This window comes from Trichomonas vaginalis, chromosome IV (genome assembly GCF_026262505.1).
Source record: "Trichomonas vaginalis G3 chromosome IV, whole genome shotgun sequence".
Lineage (NCBI taxonomy): Eukaryota > Parabasalia > Trichomonadida > Trichomonadidae > Trichomonas > Trichomonas vaginalis.
In genome coordinates this window covers 25,999,155-26,023,324 of record NC_067206.1, presented here as the reverse complement: position 1 = coordinate 26,023,324, position 24,170 = coordinate 25,999,155, and the positions used below count along the sequence as shown (strand labels likewise).

The window sequence follows — 24,170 nt, the reverse complement described above, 5'->3', positions numbered from 1 at the left end:
TCTTTGCAGAGATGACTTTAAAATCTATTGAGTTTGTTTCAAAATTATATGCTATGCTAACTTCTGAAGGTAATGGATGTCCTTCCGCAGTCAGTTGTTCTCTCACTACCGTTTGAAGCTTTGTGTTAAAAACTTTCATGTCATCTCCTGTGTCTAGGTTCACATACACAGCAACAGGAAAACTATCTTGCTTCTTTGTTTCATCATTATACCTCAAAACATTAAAGTTCTTCAATAATATTGTTCTTCCTGCTGGAATACTTCGAACCTGTCTGATTTCAATAGCTTTCTCACCTCCTACATACTCTACCCAGTGCCTTGGATATTCATAAGTATACTGACTTTCTTGAATTTTGGTAGGTTTCATCATAACGTGTTCATAGTATATCTTTATACTCTTGTCAGTTAGACTCGGTGCTATGTTCTGAATATTTCTGACTTGCATTTTTAATGGAGATAAAATGAAGCATTTAATACATGACGTAGATGAAGACATGAATGAAACTACAGACAAACTTAACTCTTCTCTCATTCTTCCTTTCAGTAAGGACTATGAGTTCTGTTCAAATGGCGTTTATTTCTATTGTGGAAAGATGGGTTCAGGTAAGACATTTAATTTAATTCGTCATATACTCATAACAGAACGTTTAGGAAATGACTCATATTATGACCAAATCATTATATCAGCAACTTCAGACTCTATGGACTCAACAGCGAAAACATTTATGTCAAAAGTTCAAGCCTCTGTCGTTAAAGTTCCAGACAGTGAACTCATTGAATTTCTTCAACGTTACATTCGACGTAAGAGGAAATATTATGCCATCGTTGAATTTATACAGTCAGGAATGCAAAAGACTTCTGAGGAGATGGAAAGAATTATTGACAAACACCACTTACGTCAGTACTCAGGAGTTTACGATATGAAACGACTGACAAACTACATTCTATCAAAACTTTCAAAATACCCCTTCAAAAAATATCCTTCAAACACTCTGCTCGTTTGCGACGACTTCGCTGGTAAAGGTTTAGTGTCAAAGCCTGACTCACCATTAGCTAACATCATTACTAAAGTCAGACATTACCACTTAACTGTAGCAATACTTATGCAAACATGGAGGTTTTTAGCTTTAAACATAAAACGTCTCATAACTGACTTCGTTATCTTTCAAGGTTTCTCACGCTATGATATTGAACTCATTTGGAAACAGTCAGGTATAACATTACCTTTTGAAGAAATTTGGGAAGCATATAAGTCTCTCATCTCTCCTCGTTCATACCTTGAGATTCATATCATGACTAATACCATTAAAGTCAAAAATATTCCATGGGAACGACCAACATTGTTTTAAAGTTTAACCTTCAATTGACTGATGGTAAACAAATTCCATGCATCTCTGTCGCCATTTCTGTTAATATTTTTGCTGTCATTCATATCATCCACTTCTCCATCCGTTAGCTTTTGAGGATATGCGTTAGAATAGCTGTTCTTAAATGAAGGCTTTTCACCTTTGAGAGCATAAACTCTATAACTTTCTGCATACTTTATGTTTGAACCTCCTGAGCCATCATTGACATAAATTTTTATAGGCTTCCACCCTTTGTTCATGTTCCTGCTTCTTCCCTTAGCTCTTTTGTTCAGTAGTTCTACATCTTTATACACAGCTCCTGTCTCAGTGAATTCAACAATATTTTCATTCGTTAGCTTTACATTCAAACCCTTGTCGAGTATATTGTTCATTTCATACATATAAAAGGTTTTTATTCTATATGAAATGAGAAGCAAATCCATCTTAGCTGGTGCCGTTAATGTTCCAATTGAACCAACATCAAATGTTGACTCACGAACGACAAACAATATTGTCATAAAGAATTATAGTTCGGAGTGTTTGAAAGAGCCAGACAGAACTGAAATCCGTGAATTTAAACTCAGCTTCAAACGCTAACGCTACATCAGATGTTAAGTTAGAGTATCCACCACTGGACCAAGTTCTTTCAAGAGAAGCCAACGACAACCCTTACACAAATGTTCAAACAAATCCTTCAGATAACGTAGACCATTACCTTCTTCAGTTATACCAAACAATTTTACTCAAAGACGATAAGAAGCTTTTGACAAATCTTATAAGCAAGAACCAAATAATTCTAACAAAGGAGGACCTTGAAAATGTTATATCACGAATAACAGGGAAACAATGTGTCATTGACTATCTCGACCCTGAAATCGAATGCTGTGGTCAAACGCCACCATTCATGAAAATAGGTAACATCCGCATCATTGAAACACCAGGAACTACAGGAGTTGAGTTTAAGTATAAATATTCGAATGAATATACAAAACTTTCAACAGAATATAAACTTTGTTTGAAATATGTTTTAGTAAATTAAAGCAATTTGTAATATCTATCCAAAACTTCTTCAACAGTATCGAACTCATCTTCATAATGCAAACCTAATCTTATTGACTTGGTGCAGTTTTCACTAACACAATATAGCGCTTTGCGCTCGGCGCCTTTGACGCCTTTTTCTGTTCTCTTGACTGACATAACTAACTCATTTGTTTCATCAAACAGCAACAACCAAAGTTCATGACCTAATACATAACATTCATACTTTATATTTTTAGCTCTGAGTTCTCTTGTAAGCTGTTGCATTTAATATTTTCTAAAAAGTCAACTTCAACAGTCATTCGCACTGGTGCCTTCAGTTCTACAGGCTCGCCTTGAAAGTCAACAAGTCTGAATTGCATGTCTTTCAAATTATGAGGACTAATGCGAATCCATTTACCTAAATGAGTTGCTATGACAGGAACGTTTGGAATGAACATTGAATTGACTGCATAACAGAAAGACTTATATTCTACTGAACCTTTACTATTAACTCCTGAAATGCCTGTGACATTAGCTATTTTAGACTCAATGTACAAACAATTACCATAACATACGTATGGAACAGATTTCATCTCAATCGTTTTGTCAACACTTTTCAAAGGAAATGTCATATGGTATGCTCCCAGAAGCAATTGAACTCTATGACTCATTCGTGTTATCTTAAACTCCTTTGCATAACTGAACTTCAAAACTCCTGCAATAAGTTTAACATTCATTAAGTTTTCTTCGTTATCCTTGTTTATTGTAGTATTTATGAGAGCATTTAACACTCCAGCTAATGTTTCCATCTTATATTCTACATTATTGTGAAATCTTATTTCATGCTTCTTTCCATCTATTTCAAGCTCCATGAAATCTGTTTCATCTGTTATAACGAATGAAGCGATAGTATTGAAGTCAACCTCTGAAAGCAAGTGCTTCATTCTGAAGACCTAAGTTTGTTTGTAGCTTTACTGTCCCGTATTCGTTTGGGTCTGTACTTTGCAAATAGAACAACATTTTATTCTCATTAAAATATGAGTATAGCTGCATATGCGTATGAAGCTGACAGAGCTAAACGTTTATATTTTGGTCAATACTCTCTCACACTTACTGACAAATATATTGTTATCAGTGATGGAAATACCGAGAAATACATAACATGGAAGGACTATGAAAAGTTTGACCCTATTTTAACTCCATGCACTATGCCATTCATTGTAAATGGTGAATTGTCATGAAGAACGACACAACAGTATATAAGTCTGTTCATGAAGCATTAGAATATATGTTGAATCATAACCCAAAAAGATTCGATCCAAGCACTACACCATGTGCAATGCCTTTATTAAGACGGTGAAATCGTAAGAGTTCCGGATTCAACGGTTTACACAGCTGTTCAAAACAGTTTACAAACATTTTAGCGAATATCTTTAATTCAGAAACTACAGAAATGAATTACCATTATAAACAATGCTAAAGAAATTAAATCAAAAACGACAACATTATTTACGTCACTTAATGATTTAATGACTATATTCATTAATATTCCTGCACCAACTACAGGATTTGATCAAACTCGACGGTTTGCAGTGTACTTTCATTAACGACAGTTCATTAATTACTTTAGGGATTCGACAGTAAATGAATCATTAAAGCGTCATTAATGAAAATCATTGATTTTAACTCATTCATAAACATATAATCAATCATTAATGTTTCATATGCTTCTAGAACGTGACCAAAAACTATCAATAAGCGGTGTATGAAATAAAAGCATCACGACGAAATTGAATCGTTAACTTTTGACGGTGATAGTTTCGTTAATCATACATCAGGGAAACCATTTTAACGAAAGAATATTTAAAATCTCATGTTAGTGAGTTCTGTTGAAATTGAAAAAGAAGGTGGAATTAAGTTCGATCCACTGAATTTCATTTTCAGCTTAGCGAATGCGGGTGTTAGTTTCGCTGAATGGACAACTATACAGAGTGAAATAAATGCAATATGGACGTTTTTGGTCAAAAGCGGGATGGGTGAGCTTGTAAAATGTGCAAGAACATTAGGTGAACAGGAAATTTTGTAGATGGTTTTAAAAGACTTGTTTCAAATGTTTTAACAAACACAAAGAAATTATTTAGATATACCATACATAACGGACGGATTTTCGAACAGGTAGCAACAAAACCCTCCGGTTATGGCTGCGTTGATGATGGTTAAGATATAAAACCACGTAACGACGGGAACGAAGAACATGAACAACAGAGCCCAACGGGCTCAGAGCCACATAGTGCAGGATACTGGTCAGTTATTCGAGACATTAAAACGTGTATCTGAAGTTATTGATTTATTTAGAGGAGTTAATGATTCAATTTCAAAACATTCTATAACCCTCGATGAAGAGAATAATTAACAGATTATATATTCGTCATATTGCAGAATTAATGAAGAGAATAAATGAAAAAGGATTGGTGATATCATTAATGTCAGCGATGTAATGATAAAAATTTTGACTCATTATTTACAAACCGAAAACAGAATATAGTCTTTATGACGTAATTACCGAATTAATGAAAAAGATTAATGATAATAAGAGTTCTGCGAAGAGTTGAATTAGAAGTGAATGATTTAATGAGAAATTAGCCGAAAGACGGACAAGAACACATGTTCATTATATAACTTCAGACGAACGATTATAACGACTACCATGGATAATAAAACGAAGTGATGAAGCGAAGACAAAAAATGTTAATGAAGAAGATAAAATACATATCGTGCTAAAGGTTATGACATAAGCTGCTTACTGTACAGTATGATGTAGCATAAGCACCAGAAGCATTTGGTTATACCGGTGAAATTTATGCCTCTACTTTCAATGTTAATGTGTATTAGTTGAACCAAGATTTACTTTGAGAGTTAAGTCAAAAATACGTTAAGATGCTATTAAAAGTAAAGCTGACAAAGATGAACTTGACGCAATGAACAAAGTTTTGAAATCTCATAAACACAACATCTCCGATATAAATGAACTTCAAGCTACATTAGACAGTAAAGCGACAAGAACATACAAACGAATCCTTCACTACTGTTAGAGCAACGACATAATATTGAACTTTGACCTTGTTCAAGTGCACCATTAGAAAATCCAAGTACAAGCGTAAAAGATACACTAAACTCCTTAAATAGTAAATGTATGAACATTGAAGGTCATGTCAGAAACTTTGAAACACATGAACTACCACACATGTTAGATAAGAAAGCAGATAAGAACCATACACAATGATTTCTTCACAACTGTTTGTATAGAAAGTATTGAAGGAACGGTTGAAGAAACTGGTGGGGATGCATTATATTGTAAACCTCCTAACTTTCCACAAGGTTTAACATCGGATGACGACATAACGACGATGAGAAACATTAGATGTAAAGATGTTTATGTCATGAAGGATGAACATAATATTAAATTCACTGCTCAAGATTTATATATAAGAAAGCTGACAAGAACCATACACATAAATCCTTCACTACTGTTAGAGCAGACGACATAATATTGAACTTTGACCTTGGTTCAAGTGCACCATTAGAAAATCCAAGTACAAGCGTAAAATACTCTTAACAATTTAGATAAGAGTTGCAGGAATACCGAAGATCATGCCAGAAACTTTGAAGCATATGACTACCAGCAATGTTAGATAAGAAAGCAGATAAAACTTATGTGGATGCAGAACTAACAAAGAAATTTTCGAAACCAGATACATGACATTTACAACAGAAATTATAAATGGTGAACCAGAACTCCATTTGAATTTGTTAGAGGTCTTCAACCAGATACTTTTGAATTTTCTTGGATAATTCTATTGAACTAACATTACATTATAAAAGTGGAACAAATGCACATTTCATCCGGGAGATACATTCCAATGGTTTTAATGACATAAGTTCTTTAGAATATGTTTATAGAGTTATGAGCATATATGATTTAATATATCTATAGGAGCTGTTTATACGTCTATGAAATCCAATAAATCCAAACACTTTATTTGTGGTAGAGGTATTGAATAGTTGACAGTTTTCCATTCTACACTATACCAGTCAATGAAGATGGGAGGTTCAAAGAAAATAGGTATTGAAAACCTTCCTTCACATATGCATAGGTTCAGTGGAAGAACATCTGTGGAAGGAAACCATTCACATTCAATAACAAAAAGAGGTTATATAAATCTTGCAGCGGGTTCGAATAGACAGGGAATGAATAGATATGATATCTCAGATGACCCAAAGATGTTAGCACAGGTATTTTCTTGTGGAACTGCAGAAATCATACACATGTTGTAGCTGGTATTACAGACCCAGCAGGAATGGAAAAGATTATATGCCTCCTTATATAACAATGCACGCTTGGAACGAGTTGTGTTAAAATCTTTAACTTTATAAATGAGCTTGAAAGAAGTATTCGAACAACATCCATGGAGGTCTTTTAAGAAATTCAATGAAGCTGCAAAGAGTTCGGGATTTACTAACAGAGCTGAAGTGAAAAGGTTCTTTGACAAAAATGTTGTACATCAAACAAAAATAAACCCTTACGATACTTTTTACCAATTTACTCCAACACTCCTGACGCATACCAATTTGACACTCTCATTCAAAGCAGAAAAGGAGGACATAAACCATTCCTCATCTTCATAATGTTAACACTCGTAAAGCATATGCATATCCAATGAGGATAAAGGAACTCGTGAATGTTAAGAGTTTTACAAAAGTTTGTAGCAGAACATAGCCAAGTACTTTAACATCAGACCAAGACAGTGCATACCTCAGCAATGAAATCACAGAATTTCTCATTAAGCATAACATAACTCACTACACTACTGAAGACCATAACATAACATACTCGGCATCATAAACCGCTTCATAAGGACTCTCAGAGATTAAATCAAAGCGAGACTTTACCGAAGAAACAATGAAACATTTTCTCGAATATATATTCCTCAACACATTCTACAACAGACATACACCAAATTCAATGACACAACAACAAGAAGAAAAGTATAATACAAAAGAAACGAAGCCAAACACAAAATATCATAAATTCAACACAATTTACCTCATTCCTGTACAAAAGTTCGTGTAGTCTTGACGACAAACCATTGACAAAGAAACGTTTAAGGTTAAGTCGAAACTATTATATCGTAGACTCTACACAAGGTAATGAGATATCTTATAAAAGCTGCTGACGACTCCATAAGTTTTTACCCTCGTCTAAATAGTTGAAAGTAGTAATGGCAAACTTGCTGAAACCATTGACGAAGCAAAGCGAGGAGTGGTTATTGAAATACTTGGCTATAACACAAACGATGACACTTATAAAGTAATATGTAAGGAGGCGTTTGGAAGCATGTATATCATCTAAGAACTTGAGAGAGTTCGAAGCACAACATCTGGGACCATATTAGAGCGGAGTATTTGGAAGCACAAAATATGCCAGAACAGAATAAGAAAATATCTTCTAAACTTTTTCATTAGATGTAAATCAGACAAAAATATATTAATGTGAAGAGGTGAGATTTTCACTCTGTTTTTCACCTGTTTTTTCACCTCTTAGAAATTTTCGTGAATATTCCTTAATGACAGAAAAAATTAAAGTTAGATTTTTTTAATGTTTATTTTTTATATACCTGTATGTCTAAGACATATTGTACAAGAGAACACAACAGTTTTAGTCATGAAGCCATAAATGAGAATAGAATAATCAGTATACAAACAATGAGACTCTTTTCTGTCAAAAACGAATGTACCAAATGCAAAGTATTTTGACGGCTTTTTTGCTCCAGATACTAGCTTCCTAAAGATGGTTAGGACCACACCATAGAACTATTAAGTGAAGCACAGCGAGACGTACTTTTTTCTGAAAACAGGAGAACAGCGAGTAGGTAAAAAATCCAGTCGCCAAAACTCTATGAAAACCTGAAAAATTGCCAAACGGTTGAGAGGATATTATGTTCTAGACTTTTAGTAAATGCAGTTGCAATGTGGCTTCACCACGTTATGCTTGAATATTCAAACTCTTGACGAATTCACAGACAAGAACGTGGAAGATGGAAAAGAAACTTCAAGCAAAAGATGAAGTGCATTGAATCCAAAGACAAAAGCATACAGAAAAAGAATACCGCGTTCAAGTTACCAAAAGGAAGGAAAAGAACTATAGTATATGACTTTATACTGAAGAGTTGGAGAATGAAGAAGACAGAGATATGGTTATGTTGCATTTAGTCAGAAAAACACAAAAGCTTTTACGACCTTGCTAAAATATATAAATCTGACAGAAACTGGTTCTATTCGTGAAAACTTACCGATTTCAATGACACCGAATGAGCAATAAAAGAAATTGTCAAAATACTCTTCCTCAAACACACTATGACATCAAAGGTGCACAATACTTACCTTCAAAGAAGACTTACATTACTGAAGGAAAAAATAAACAGATATTTCGATAACTTCAAAGAGGAAGAATGAAGTACGACAACATTACGAAGAAGTCACGACACATTAACGAGAGAGAATGAGGTGAAAAACAGGTGAATCTCACCTCTTCACAAAATATATTTTTGGTTAAAATAGCTTCAGGGTCAATTTCTTCAACCATTTCACTTCCTTCGTCAATTCAATAGAGCTTCTTCAACCTTTGGTAAGAACTTTGTATAACATCTTTGTTCTTATTGTCTTCAAGATGAAGGATAATATTTCACATTTATTTCACCCTTCTTATATTCTTTTCTGTTCGGAAAGATTTAAAGCAATACTGAAGAAGCAATGTTGGAGTTCTTTATAACAGTATAATGAGTATCTTTGACATTCACAGAAGAAACCCTTTTGTTCAAAAACTACTGCTAACTCTTGTGAAGTATAACGTTTGCGGTCAATGACAATAGCTAATGGTCTGACATACTGACGAACTTAGATTCTTTCACAAACTTCTGTTAAATACATGACGTTTGAAGCACCATTGAACTCATTCTTGATGCAGTAGCGAGAGTTGTATGAAAAGAACTTGCAATTTGCATGTGTTTCATTAAAATAAAAATATTAATTTATTTTGAAAAAATAATTAAAAAATCTAATTAATTTTTCAAAAATATTTTTTTATTTCCTACTAAAGATGTATGGAAGTTGGATTTGATTGTTTTCTTTTTTTTTGTTTTTTTATTTTTTTTTTTTTTTTTTTTTTTTTTTTGTTTTTTTTTGTTTTTTTTTTTTTTTCTTCTTTATTTTTTTTTTTTTTTTTTTTTTTCTCTTTTTTTCTTTTTGCTTTCCTTTTGTTTTTTCTTAACGTTAGAATCACTCGGCAAATTAAATAAGCTAATATCCTTACTAGATTGCTACTTATACATGGATGCAAAGCATATATGCTATAGACAATAAACACAAGAAAGCTACTCGTGATGACCTTCATTTCAAGAACTATAATACTCGGTTGTTCAATAAATCTTTAGATCAGTGCAATTTCATACTCTCCATAAATACACTTGCTCAATCTGTGCGGAAGCCATCCTGTAGTCCTGCACAAACTAGCATTTCCTCTCTTATAATGACGTTATGCTATATAGATCTCCTTACATCTTTGTTTGCAGTATAAATACTCATGATGCCTCTCTATATTTACTCATGATAGTAAAGATATACGAATGTTTGACATAATACTCTAAAATGCCTAACAGTTGCGTGTGCAACACAATGTTATTAGAGAGTCGGACACACTGAAATTCATACAGAGAGAGAGTTATGTCTATGATAGCAGCAATAGATAACAAGTATCTGCAACTGCATTACATGAGTGTCATTAAATCGTCAATGTCTCGAAACGAATCAGACACCAACAGATTAACGTGGTTAGTGCAGTTATCGTAAAAAGATGCACGTAGACATTAGAGGTGAAGTTTGATATAAGTAGAATAGTCATTGCTCTCTCATGGTTAGCACTCATGACTTTATGTACAGTCGTAAAACTTAGAGCAGATGAAACCTAACAGGTTGTAAGCTTGTTAATACTACTTAACTACAACACCTAGTTATCGGGATTGATCGTTTTTTTCATGCTAATCTTTAGCTGTGAATTTCCTTATAATATATACTACCCACACAAAGGTATATGGTGTGCTATGTTATAATACGTTTGGGTGATGAATATGTATGAATGTGATGTGGTAACGTTACACCCTTCAAATCAATATGCTGTGATACATGTTTAATAGACTAGATAGCCTTGAAGTGTAGATATGTTTATATATACTGAGAGTATGATGCAAAAAATGCTGTAGTATATTGTTAGAAAATGCACTTCTATGATCTTTCCCATGCTTGAGTCATTACTCATACAGACTAATTACTGAAATTATAAGATTGTTTGATTTTTACAAACTATGAGCGTTATCTTGAGTGTCAGATGCCCAAGAAAAATTAGCGTCTTAACCAAACAAGAAACCACTATAGAGATGAAATGCCTTACTGCCATATTGACCAGAAAAGCAGTTGTGGTAGACTCATATAAGGACTATATTGGAACCACGAGATCTAGAATAACATCTCTTCAAAGATAATCCTCGCAGAATATAATAGGAAAGAGAAGACGTCAATCTCTGTGAATATCTTTGAACTATTTACTATAATCTCTTGACACGCTATCAAATCTTCTAATGTATACTTGAATTAGAACTAGTAGACTGTCTCAATCTACTTACAGTTAGCATAAGAGGACACTTGATTCGTGATTTTATGTGCGTTGATAATGTTCTCAGACTTGCGTGTAGATAATGTAATGACACATATTGGACGATTTGATGAGAGAGAGTCATTATGATGTAGAGATCTTTTCAAAGTTAAATTGAGTAGAAAAAATTCTGTACGCTACCAAAGTATAAAAGTGCAATTTAATAAGTTAGACCATGGCTCTATTCAAGAGTACAAGACATATTTGAGAATAAAATCAGACGCTAACTTCAAATGTGTGATTGTCGATACCTGTTAGAAATATTTGTATCTATCCTCTTTATTCGGAAAGAACACCTTAACCATAATGTGCTAATATTGAAGCCTATCTTCATGACAACATACATTCATTCCGAATACCTATATAGTATTATTCCCTAGAAGCTTTGTTTCGATTGGACCACTCGCAATTGCATGTATCAGGAATATGAAGATTATTATCACTATATAAGTTGGATCGATGATGAGATAAATATTAGTTCGTTGTAATGAATGTTGATCATTGATGACTACTACATTCCTTTTAGCTATGGAGTGTACGGTTATTCATTATCCCCAAATGTAAGGTAGATTTAGTGCAAATATTGTTTTCGAGACCTTTATTTGTGTAATGGAGAACTTTTCTTACATAATCGACTGCTTATATAACAGACCTTGAGCACCATTTAAAGATTTGACATATGCTCAAAGTATTGTGTACCAACTGAAGAAGAAAGCAGAGTCAAAAGAAGTAAATAAAGCTAATGTAAATTCATACCTGAGCACGTTTTCTTTGCTGACTTTGAGTGTAGTACGGATGGCTTTCATAAGCTTTTAACATCTGTTTGACAGTGAAGATGTGTCAGTTAGTGAAAGCATTTGGGGTCAAACTGTGCAACAGAATTTTTTGAAAGACTTCCTGACAAAGTTTAATATATTTCCATAACCTCAGTTATGACATAAACTTCATCTTAAACACATGACAGAGTGAAAGGAACTCCCATTCATTAAAGGTTCACGAACAATGCAAATAATGCTTATATAAAGACGGGCAATTATTATAAAAGACTCTTACAGTGTTATAAATAAGAAGCTTAAACTATTTCCTGCTAGTTTAACTTACAAACAGAGACGAAAGAAGTATTTCCATATAAACTACTACAGCAGTGTTTTGTAGCAAATGACAACAGAACTGGTGTCATTTCTGAAGCATGTAAGTTTATCCATGATGCAGATACATTTATGAAGAACATAGATTCCATCAAAGGTTGCAGAATAGATGAAAACCACTTCACTTAGGAAAATATAGCACGTTTTACTGCAAACAGATTTTAAGAATTTTAGAGAAGGTTTTGTAAAGTTCCGCAATGACTTATTGAAAGAGTTTGATTTAACGTTTAGACTACGTTAGTATTGTTCTATTGCTAACAAATGTTGAGACAGAGATATACTTCCCGAATGGAAATCTTTATGACCTCTCAAATAAACCAAGAGAATTTATTTCGAGATGCATTCAAGTGGAAGATGTATGTTGTCAGATAACATGAAACAAAAGAGCAAAAAGAAATCATTGCTGACTCACACTGTTTCATTATATCCTTCAGCTATAGCAAGACTTTATACTTTAGAAGGTATTCCAAAAGTATTGAAGATGAGATGTTAAGCACAGAGTATTCATGAACATTTATTCGATGATGACCAAAAGGAACCCATTGAAGTGAAAGTTTATGTCTGGCTTCTTTGTTCTCATTAAGATAACAGAGATTGTATACCCAGACACTTTATTAATAGTTTGCGACCCTGAACTAAATCCAGAACTTAACTTCAAGAAGTTCAAACACTTGCTGTCTCATGTATGTTGACCATATAACATTACAAGACCTCATAAATATCAAGGTGTCAATGTGAATGTTTGCAAGGATACTATTACGATGGAAACAGAATATGAGAATAAGAGATGAAGTAAAGAAGTGTTTGAGTTAAGGTTAAAGTATAGAAAGAAGAAAACCCTTACAAGAAATTATAAAACTCATTCTGAACAGCATTTATTGGCAAAACTATTCTACTCTCCTATTGAGTCAAAATAACCATAGTAAATGCAAAGATGCTATTAAGATATGCTATAAAAGAAATTACAACCATATAGTGAAGTTCGAAGGTTTGGATGGTTCAGATAAAACTATTTTCAAGCTAACGAAAAGCATTTGCAGACCTTAACTTCTGTCCACTTGGTGTTAATATTCTGTCTATGTCAAACTATTATGAATGAAGTATTCTGTACTGCAGAGGACATGGGACTTCAAATCTTTACCAGATACCACAGTATGCACTTATATAATGAAGACATCCCAAGCTTGCAGCAGCAGTTTAAGAAAAGATATGTCGCGAACTTATAGAAAGAACCTTTTGTCAATTTCATAGCGACTTTGCAGAAATAACACCTGGAAAACAAAGTTTAGCTTATAAAAGTATTTTCTGTGGAAGAAGACCTACATAGACTTACTCACTAACGATTTAAATGAAGTGCATTTCACTGCAGAATGAAAGGCGTGAAGCAAGATGTTATTGCTTAACCGCTAATGAAATGTTCCTGAAGCTTATACAATGCTATTACAATGAAGATAAGAAACATTCACATACCTGTTGAACATATGACAAAGACTCTGAGTTCATTAATGAAACTTTACAAAGCACTTTATGATGGTCAAGAGATTGCATTCGACTTATGTAAGTCATGTCAACCTTGCTTTGCTGAAAAGTTCAACTTTTCAATAACGACTAAAACAAGCTTTATTCGAAGTTGAAGTTCTGAGTCATTTATTTTTGTCAGCAATGAGGTCATTCGTATAAAAATAAAGCTAGCGTAGATTTACAATACTGCGATGGTAGAGTTTAAGAGTTTGCTTCAATGTAGAGACAGTCCTTATGTCTGGAGGCAAGAACTGGACATTTATGTCATGAGTGGAAACATGTCTATCCAAAACTCACGATTGCAGTTAATTTATAGTATTTAGGGTTAGGAAGTGTGAAGTTCTTATGACAATGAACTCATTTTCAACGCCTTTGGCTATATTAGAGTAAAGTATTGTTGCTTTCTATCCCAAATGCCAGGTGTTACAATCTTTGAAAATTCATTTTCCTCGGAAGCATTGCATCATAATTGAAAACATTCTTGAAATCATCACTTGGTTCAGAGATTTGAAATTTTTACGTAATGATTTTCTTTCTTTTTTACGGACTTCATTGAATGGTGAGAATACAATGAATTGACAGTCATGAGTCCATCTTCATTTTCATTAAATCATAATGAAAGTCTATAATTGTGCTGACTACCTTCTTCTTTCAGTTGTGCAAGAAACTCACTAAAGGCTGTAAAGTTTGTACTTCAATGTTGAACTTTTCTCGAACATCTCATTAAATGAAATCATACATTGTGTGCAATGTTGTATCGTCTTTAAAGTATTTGTATATGTGAATGTTTTGGCGCTTAAAGACTGTTCTTCATTTTCTATCTCGACTTTAAGTATAAAGTCAACCTTTTCTGAAAGCACGTGTTATATACATAGATGTTATGCCAATGTACTTCTCTTCATTTATGTTCACAATCCAGTCTTGTGGAAACTTAAACGTTACTCTGTTCCCTTTATTTGACGTCAGGGTTTTCACTACTGAACGCAACAGTTAAAGGTATTTGTCTATACATTTAATTCGGATAAAAATAACCATTTACTCTTTCTTTGCTTCAGCTTCTTTAGCTTTTGCTTCTTCTCTAGCTTTTTTCGCAGCAAACGTGGGTTCTTCTGTCTTCCAGCAGCTAATGCAGCAAGTTGTTTTTCACTAAGTTTTCCTTTGGTCTCTCTGGCTTTTGTTCTTGTTTTTGTTCCTTCAGTTCGATAAAATTTGCTCACGAATTTCTTTCTTCAATGCTTCAACATCTATGACCCCCTGGTCTTGTCCGTAGGACTTGTCTGAGTCATTTGACTGCAGAATAAAAACAAATTAAAACTTTAACCGATGTAAAATGAGCTTGTCAAAATCAGAGCGAGAGTCTATTATATTAAATGACGCAAGAGGAATACAACATCCTTTCTATTATGTAAGTCAGAGTAAAGATGGTAAAATATACGTAAGAAAAGAAGGTTCCATTAGCGAATGCAGAGAGTGACAACATTAAGGTGCATGCAAGGGCGAAGCCACGAAGCCCATATAAACCTTCTATTCAAACTGAAAAGTCAATAGAACAAGAAGAAAAGAAGCCAGATGTTTCTTTCAATAACGAACCAAGAGCTTATTGCAAAGTTCGTAATTTCATTGAAAAACAAACCGAGTCAAAGAATCCTGACCACCAGTGAAAGAAGTTGAGACAAAAGAGAATGTACAGTTCATTGAAAATGTCAGAAACAACTTCCACCACGAATGCCAAGAAGAAGAGTGAGAATAATGAAGTAAATAGATATTTTTATCCGAAGTAAATACATGCAGAACGAACAGTTAAACGAATTTACTCCAGCAGAGCATATTCATCAGATTCGTCATATTTCGATATCATAGACAATGCAGTTCAAATTGGTACACTAATAGAAAATATTCTGACGCAAAGATTCCATCACAACCTGGAACTGCTAAAGATAAACAATGGGTAACATTCAATCTCTCACCTCCTGGTGAAAATATGTTGGACCTTTACAATACATTCATTACGTATAAAATGGAAGTCAATTTATTGCAGATAAAGAAATGGTCAGGTCTCAATAAAACAAACCCACACAGGATTTTGGTTGGTTTCGATGACGCTTTCTATGCAGTTTTCTGGATATCAAATCCTTGCAAATGTCGTATCGTATATTCTCAAGACAACGCAAGAGAAGAAGCATATATAACTTCAAACTCAAACTACCGAACAAATAAAGAAAGTAGATGTTTTCTAAAAGACTCGACATGAAAATGTATGGAGTCATTCGGGAACATGCAGAACAGGACAAATTGTTAGTGGTCCAATTACAGCAGGAAAATCATTTTGATTTTAAGCTTCGTTTAAGAATTCCTGTTAGAAGATTCCTTCCATTAGAAGCTATAAGATTTATTCCAGCATTTGCTGGTAACATTCAGCTTAAAGTAAAGTCAGTAGCGACGCCTTACAATGCACATCTATATCTGTAAATGATATCATTGCTTTCAATCCAACTCTTAAAGTTGCATTTGCTTCAGATTCAAATCCACGACAAATAAATTTTTCCATGGAATGAACCATTCACTATGATAACGAAGGCAGTAGAAGCTAGTGGAACAGTTACTATTACAACTGTAAACCAGCAACTATTTCGAACAAAGATGGATTTTAATGAATGTTTCATTCATCCAAAGTCATTCTCTTTAGACCCTAACATTATACACGAACTTGTAGAACATTATACAAACGAGGCTTTATGTTTTTCTTGAAAGTTATGATTGGATTCCTATGGACGGTTCATTCTCAAAAGAATACAGATAGTTCAAGTGCAACATTTACAGCAGCTTATACGCCTATTAATGTTAAAAGTATTTGGCACTATTTAGAAAGAAAGACAACTATTATGTTAATTTTGAGAACCCTAAGTTTAAATATCTTCAGCTTTCCATGGGAGCTTATGGAAATATGCCTGCAGAACCTGAAAAATCATATGGACCTGTATTTTATGAAATGGTTGCGAACGCCTGCAATACAAACAATGATATGATAGGATTTAATGAAGATGTTATGAGGTCATTGGTGGATGATGGTAGTGTGGAACATAAATGGGATAGCTATGACAACACACATTTCTTATGTGGTTTTCCAACAGAAGTGGACTTTGCTTCCAACAAGGTCAAACATCTACTGCTCCAATAAACATACAAATTGTCTGTTAAAGGACTATTGAACTAGAACTGAAAACGTACCAAGCCACTTATTGATTTATGAGGGTATGTTGCTTTGCCATTCAGGTGCGTGCTAATGGCATCCCATAATAAGATTAGAGACTATAACTTAGCCACGGACGACAGTGAGGAATAAAGGATGAACGTTTATTTTTAAAGCTTATAAATGAGTTCTTCATCAAGCTCTCGCGAACTTCACCATCTATGAAACAAACTTTACCAAACGATTATGGAGCACCTATTGAATATTTCTTACGAGCTGCACAATGGCAAAGAGCAGTTTCACCAAGGTTAGGTGTTCCACCAGCTCCTGTCAAAAATAGCATTTGGTCAAGTCCTTATATAAGATATGGTCTCCCACTAGGTTTGCTAGCTACAGCAGGAGCAGTTATGATGTTGAAAAGAAATAAAGCAAATGTTATAAATAATACTGAAGTAGCTGAAGTTAAACAAACTCCAACACATTCGCCAAAACCAACGCCTTCACAAGCAAAACCTTCAATAACTCCTGAACCTATGGAAGTACAAACTCCTGTTAAAAGTCAACTCCTAAACCGACCCAACATTTAAACCAAAAACCACGCCTCAAATAAATCGTAACTCCTGCGTTTCCTTACTGAAAAAATAACGTTATTTTTATTTAATATTAAAATTTTTATTTGATTGAAATGACAAATAAAGTCACTGAAGCAATGAAACAAAAGTTTTTGGTAGAATACATTAAATCAGGAACTATTCCAGAAGGTTTTTACATTCTATCTATGAGGAATTAGAGTTCAGTTTAGAAAGATAAAGCAACCATTAGATAAAGAAGGAATTTTGAGAAAGATTAAACTTCATGAGGACAACTATGCTGAACTTAAGAAGAAGTTAGAAGAGTTGGAGAAAGGAAGAGAGTATAAAGTAATGAGAACTTAGTTATGAGAAATTTTAACGTTATTTTATTTTTACTAGAATTTTTATTTGGATGTAATGACGAAAACTATTGAATAACAAACTACAACGGTCATGAGTTCAAGAACTTGTTCTTCGTTCCTCGTGAAATACATCTCATCAGATACGAGGGAGAAAGGGTAAAGTTAGTTATAGCATTTATGACAACAAACATAATGGGAGATATATAAAAGCAATAGATACAAACGGTAAGCGTGTTTCATTAGCTTTGTCAAAACTTACTAACATTTATTTTGACAGTGACTTTGACTCTGACGATTGGAGTGACAGCAGCATACTGAAGAATATGAACTATTGTGTGAAGCACAGCAATGGGAAGCGCTGCAATACTTGTTAAATGAGAACATTAGTGGGAACGTTAGTGAGAACGTTTATTTTTTCATTAGTGAAGTCGTTAGCGAAATGTTGGTGAGGTGAAGTGGTGGTTTTGTAAATATTTAAGGTTAAGTTAGTGTTTGTGTTTGTGTTGTAAAATATACATTAGCGGTTTTGTAAAGTGTCAAACCGTTATCTTGGGTAAGGTGGAACGCAGTGCCGCCGTACCCAAGATAGGGATACTAACTGACGAGTCTTGGTTTCAATATGCAACAGAAGCCAAAATCATGTGGATCCCGAAGGATGAAAATCCGCAAACATTTCCGAAGAAAAAAGTGACACACCAATGATGATGTTGTCGGTTTTTTGGGCGTGAATGGCATCATCGCAATTGATATCTTTCAAAAACCTAATACGATGAATGCTCAGTATCTAATTGACAATGTTCTTACTCAAATTATCAATTCTGATGAGTTTGAGAAATCCAAACAACAAAAACAAAAGTTTGCAATTCATTTTGATAATTCAAGAGTTCACAAAAGTCATAAGGTAATGAATTACTTGTGGAAAACAATGTCAAAGTTGTTCCAAACCCAAGTTATTCACCTGATATTGCACCCTCTGACTTTTATTTATTCGGCACGCTAAAAAAAGAGACTGAAGGACGCGAATTCGCGAGTCCAGATGATCTGAAAATTTTGTAGAGAGCAATTTGAGCAATTTTCTCATGATGATTTAAAGCGTGTCTTTCAAGCCTGGATCGATCGCTGCGAACGCGTGATTGAATCCAATGGTGATTATATTTAAATAAACTTTATATATATGTAACTTGTTTATTTCTATTCGCAGTATTCAGGTTTGTGCTAAACACACCTTTGGACACCCTATATTTCAAACATTCATTCATGATTTCTTGATTTCCTCCTAAAAATGATAATTCTATACAATCTTGAGTGATTTCTGAGTTAAATTTCGTTCTTAATAACTTGAAACAATCAACCTCTCCATGATAACAACATAATTCAAGTAATGAATATCCGTACCATGTATATGGATACAAATCGCTCGTAAGTAGTTGATTTTTATTAAAACTTTCTCTTTCTGTGAACATGATGAATCTTTCTTTGTCATTATTCATAATTGCTCTGTAAATTGTATTTTCTGTGTGAACTTTCAATTTTCTTAATTTATTTTTTTCGAAATCATCAGACTTGTCTAATTTAATTCCATATTCTTTATAAAATAGGAAGTTTGAAATACTTATGACATTATTGACCTCTTTGACATGATATTCATCAGATATGAGTTTGGTAAGAGATAAATATGACTTTGTATAGCGATTATTATACGGAATAATATTTAAAATATCTTTTATTACATTTTTGGGAAGATATTTCATCGAATCAATCAATTCTGTTTTGATCATTTTGTAAATTGCTTTTAATTCTTCTTCTTTTTAAGTTTTCAGTTGATACAATGCAATATATAAATCAATGTGGGATTTATAGATACTTCGTAATTCATCGAATTTATTTAGGCGTATGCCTTGTTCGGACATGGAAAAAATTTAAGAGGATTCTCCGACCAAATCGTTTGCAATAGGTTTAGATAAACATTCCTCCAAAGTTCTTTCAATTTCATTGATAGGTAAAATCAATATGTTTTAGATTCTCAAAAATTTATGTTGAATTCCTAATAATATGTGTCTTGTTGTTTAATATATTTAATTAATAAACAAATGATTATTAAATTCTATTTAATTTTCTATATTTATTCCTGGAAAGCGAGAGGGCAAGCTTGTGGTTCTTCAGCCGGTGCCTCATCATTCCATGGATCATTAATATCTATAACCTGCATTCCTTCGAGAGCAGTTTTGACCATTTCGTCGACATTCAAGTCTTTTTCACCTTCAATTGCTTCTTCGATTGTTGGCTTTGTAGCAACCTTCTTTGGCAACATGTGTGAGCAGCAATCTCCAGCCGGAAGAACTGAAATTTCTTTTGTTCCAATTCTGGCTGCTTTTTCGATGATTTCCTCTTTACTATCTGCAAGTAATGGTCTGAGAATAAGTAAAGGATTAATTGCTGCTTGAATTGTTGTCATTGACTCGATTGTTTGAGATGCGACTTGACCAAGGTTGTCTCCTGTTGTAAGGGCAGTGCATTTATTCCTTTTGGCAATAGCAGCTGCTATTCTGACCATCAAACGGCGGTATAATGTAACACGAAGTTTAGATGGACCTTTTAATGCAATTTGACGCTGTTGTTCGCCAATGGAAACAGAATAAAATGTATCTGGTCCTCCCCATGTTGCCAACTGCTGGACAATCTTCCTGACCTTGCCAACGCTACTACGCCATTCTCCGTATGGCGAAGAATGGAAGTGGACATAGACAACTTGGCAGCCACGGCGCATGACAGACCATGCGGCTACTGGAGAATCGAAGCCTCCGGAGAGGAGAACAACTGTTTTTCCAGATGTATTGACTGGTAAGCCGCCAACACCATCAAGACGCTCTGAATAGAAGAAGAAACAGTCATTTTGGATCTCAATGTTTATCCTGAGGGCTGGGTTCTTGAGATCAACAGGGATGTTGTAATTATCATGAATAAAAGCGCCGATTTCTTTGGAAAAATCCATTGAATTGGTTGGATAACGCTTGTCTACACGGGATGTGTCAACTTTGAAGCTCTTGATTGGACCTTTAGCTTGAAGATCAGTAATATATTTTGCAAGCTCTTTGTGTAAAGTTTCAACATCACGATCAACTTTGTAACAACGAGAGTACTTTGCAACACCGAATATTTTCTTTGAAAGTTCATAAATTGTATCAACATATTGAATTGGTGCTGAAACAAGCATCTCAACATGCATTTGAGCAACTTTGAAGTTCTGTACTCCTGACGCTTTGAGTTGATGTCTCATGTTTTCAATTAATTGCCTTTCAAACATTGGCCTATTCTTTCCTTTAAGCCAAAGTTCGTGTGGATGGTAAATAAAGTATGTCATTTCCTCAGCTGGCGCTTCTGCCTTAACTTCTGGGGCGGTTTCAGCTACCTTTTCAGTTGTTTCTGCACTCATAAGATTTTAAAATTTGTCTTGACAAAAAGATTTTAGTTTCACGGAAGTTTAGGACAATGGAAGAATCGTTGGGACTTTGAAATCAAAAATATCGGAGCAAATAGTATTTGTGGATGATACATATACAGAGTTAAGGCAATGCACCCTTAATTCTGATAATTTATTATAAATGATTAATCTATCGATAAAACAATGAGGTCTATCACATTTACAGCACTTTTCATGCATTATAAAGAACTTAATACCGAGTGCTTTTCCGAGTCAAATTTTTATGTAAGAATAATCATATATTCGTATTATTTATTATTGGTTACAATGATATAACATACAAATATGATTCTCAGGTATTCCATCGGCTATAACCATTCAGATTTCATTTGCTGGTTATAGATTTTTTGATACTCATAACTTTAACTTGTTGAATGACATATACATTTGCTTCAACAAGCTAATTTTTTCTTTTTTCTATATTTATTTATATATTTTGAATTATACACATGAGAGCATATGCTTACAACTAGTTTATTGTAAAGCAATCCAGTTTTTTTAAATAAAATTGTGATTTAAGTCAAAATATCATTTAATATCCGAGTTATTGCCTAAGGTAATGAACATATACTTATGTTGTGCATCCAAATCAATTATATCATTAATGAATTTCCACTCGTAACATTTGAAAAAGTTGTTCAAAAGAATTTACCAAATATCTCAGAAATAATTTGAGAGAATTCTAGCAAATGAAACTGCCATACAAGATTTTTGGAATTTGTGTTTGAGTATTATAATGATGATTCACCAAATAATTGTTTTACTTGATTTAGCTTTATGAAATTTGTGAGTAACGGCGTAACTTTTTTAAGCAAAAAGAATAATGCTTTCAATTTTTTTGAGAACATATAGAATTTATTTTGATTTAATTTTTCACTCCAATTTTTTTATTCATGGCAATCTATTTTTAATATAATCGCTTAATAATGGCATTTAGAAGAGGATGAACTTAATAAATGGGTTGCTGATATCATGTAAGGCAGATATTTTGTTATTTTATTCTTACTTCAGATTGGCTAGATGATAGTTTTGCAATTTCATTTTAATTTGCTCATCAATGATTAAAATACTAATTATATCATGTTGAGTGAAATTAAAATTTTTTTTTATTGGTTATATTTTATATTTTTAGTTATTATCCAAATTACAAAATCTCCTGCTATAATATTTTAATGAGTTGGCTTCTGAATCATTTGAAACAAAACAATATTTAAAATTATTCAAGAAAAATTTTAAATTAGATTTTATATGAAAATACACATGAACATTATCCTTGGGGACTACATATCTCATTAATTTGGATATTGAATTAATTTTTCTTATTTCAGCTAAAATTGTTCGCTGATTTCAGAAGTATACAAATTTTGGGTTCTTGATTTGCTTAATAAAATAGGAATGAGAATATGATTCTACAATGAATTTTCGATTTACGTTTGAGAGTAGAATATGTCAGTTGTACGTTCAGCCATATCTTCTTTAAGAATCATAAGTTTTAGTTATTTTTTTTTGTTTCTTTGTATATATATATTTCTTAAAATGGATCTTCTAAAGTTTTACAAAATTCTTTGCAAAATTGAAAGCTTTACAAAATACGAGGAATGTATATTTCAAAAAGATATAATTTATTACGTTAACATCAAAATATCTCAATAAACTAATAACCGCCCAATATATTCAATTTGAGAATCATTGAATATTTCATTCAAAAAACAATATATAAATAAGTAATGTCCAAGAGGGTGATTCACAGGTTTTCGAAAGAAGAAGACAACAAGATAATCGAAGAAGTTAAGAAGCATGGTGACAATATAATGTCAGCAATTGACTTACTTGAAAAAAAGCTAAGTGCTCACCATTCAAGAAGATCAATTGTGGAAAGATTCAAGGGTTTCCTCAGTCAAAATAGAGACGAATGGACAGCTGACGAAGACAAACTGATTTTAGATTATAATAAAAAGTATGGAAATAAATGGTCTTTTATATCAAAATTCCTCAAAAATAGATCGGGAGATCAAGTTAAAATTCGCCACAAACAACTTACTAAAGTAAAAGAAACAATTTCTACTCAAGAAAATTCAAATTCAGGGAATAATACTACTGAAAGAGGCCAAAATGATTGCAATACAGACATTTGGGTAAGTATTATGGCTGATGCTGAGTTGGATGAAGAACAAATAAATAAAATGTTTGCATGAATAAAATGTACAGTAATTGTTATAATAAAATACTATCAATAACATGATCAGAATCTACAGCAGAATATTCTTATATATTTTTAGTAATGTCAGACACTTTTTCGATAATTTTATTAATTTTTGTATCTGAGAAAATTCTGATATGCATTGCCTTTTACATCATTTGTTAATACTCAACATTAGCTCAAAGATCCCTTAATTCAAATTTGCGTGAATATATTCACCTTTCAATTTATGAGGTTTTTGATAGGTTTCTCTAATTCGATCAAATTAGGGCAGAATAACAGCTTGTAATATGCACACATAATGAAATAAAATACAATTGAAAACGAAGGTGGAATCTACCGAGCTTTTTTTTGGTAAAATTTTTAATTTTTTATATTCACATAATAATGTACACGTACTATGATCGCTTTATCGTTCTAGCGCTTTTTGAACGATATTCAAAAAGCGTTCACTCACATTATTTTTTGAGAACATATTGAAATTTTTTGAAATGATTTCCTACTACAACATCCAATTTGTTGAGAAAGCCTCATTATTATATATTATAATTGAGTTAACTGGTTTG

The 24,170-nt window shown here is 33.2% G+C and overlaps 5 protein-coding genes and 2 pseudogenes across 7 annotated transcripts, besides 3 other annotated features; 3 read left to right on the top strand and 4 right to left on the bottom strand.

The window, feature by feature from the left end:
* Positions 1-17,623: part of a mobile genetic element that runs on past the window's edge.
* TVAGG3_0169770 (uncharacterized protein) lies at positions 462-917 on the top strand (the record flags this gene model as incomplete). Its single annotated transcript, XM_051225270.1, has 1 exon — positions 462-917. A coding segment is annotated over one exon (456 nt), but the record flags the coding sequence as incomplete, so codon positions are not given.
* Positions 1,346-1,747, bottom strand: TVAGG3_0169760 (uncharacterized protein; the record flags this gene model as incomplete). Its single annotated transcript, XM_051225269.1, has 1 exon — positions 1,346-1,747. One exon carries the CDS (start codon positions 1,745-1,747, stop codon positions 1,346-1,348), a length of 402 nt encoding a protein of 133 aa, XP_051110255.1.
* On the bottom strand, positions 2,382-2,651 carry TVAGG3_0169750 (uncharacterized protein; the record flags this gene model as incomplete). The annotated part of the gene is made up of 1 exon (XM_051225268.1): positions 2,382-2,651. The coding sequence occupies one exon, from the start codon at positions 2,649-2,651 to the stop codon at positions 2,382-2,384; it is 270 nt and encodes an 89-aa protein (XP_051110254.1).
* On the bottom strand, positions 2,683-3,386 carry TVAGG3_0169740 (annotated as a pseudogene). Its single transcript has one exon. A coding segment is annotated over exon 1 (704 nt).
* A 900-nt stretch (positions 17,624-18,523) lies between the features above and the next one.
* On the top strand, positions 18,524-19,082 carry TVAGG3_0169720 (annotated as a pseudogene). The gene has a single exon. A coding segment is annotated over exon 1 (559 nt).
* Positions 18,524-19,162: a mobile genetic element.
* Positions 19,135-19,162: a terminal%2Cinverted (terminal inverted repeat of Mariner transposon ID:TVAGG3_0169710).
* A 796-nt stretch (positions 19,163-19,958) lies between these two features.
* Positions 19,959-21,372, bottom strand: TVAGG3_0169700 (tRNA sulfurtransferase family; the record flags this gene model as incomplete). The annotated part of the gene is made up of 1 exon (XM_001580144.1): positions 20,046-21,356. One exon carries the CDS (start codon positions 21,354-21,356, stop codon positions 20,046-20,048), a length of 1,311 nt encoding a protein of 436 aa, XP_001580194.1.
* Positions 21,373-23,012: 1,640 nt separating this feature from the next.
* TVAGG3_0169690 (RNA polymerase II transcription regulator recruiting protein) lies at positions 23,013-23,599 on the top strand (the record flags this gene model as incomplete). Its single annotated transcript, XM_001580143.2, has 1 exon — positions 23,132-23,599. The coding sequence occupies one exon, from the start codon at positions 23,132-23,134 to the stop codon at positions 23,597-23,599; it is 468 nt and encodes a 155-aa protein (XP_001580193.1).
* Between the last annotated feature and the right edge of the window lie 571 nt (positions 23,600-24,170).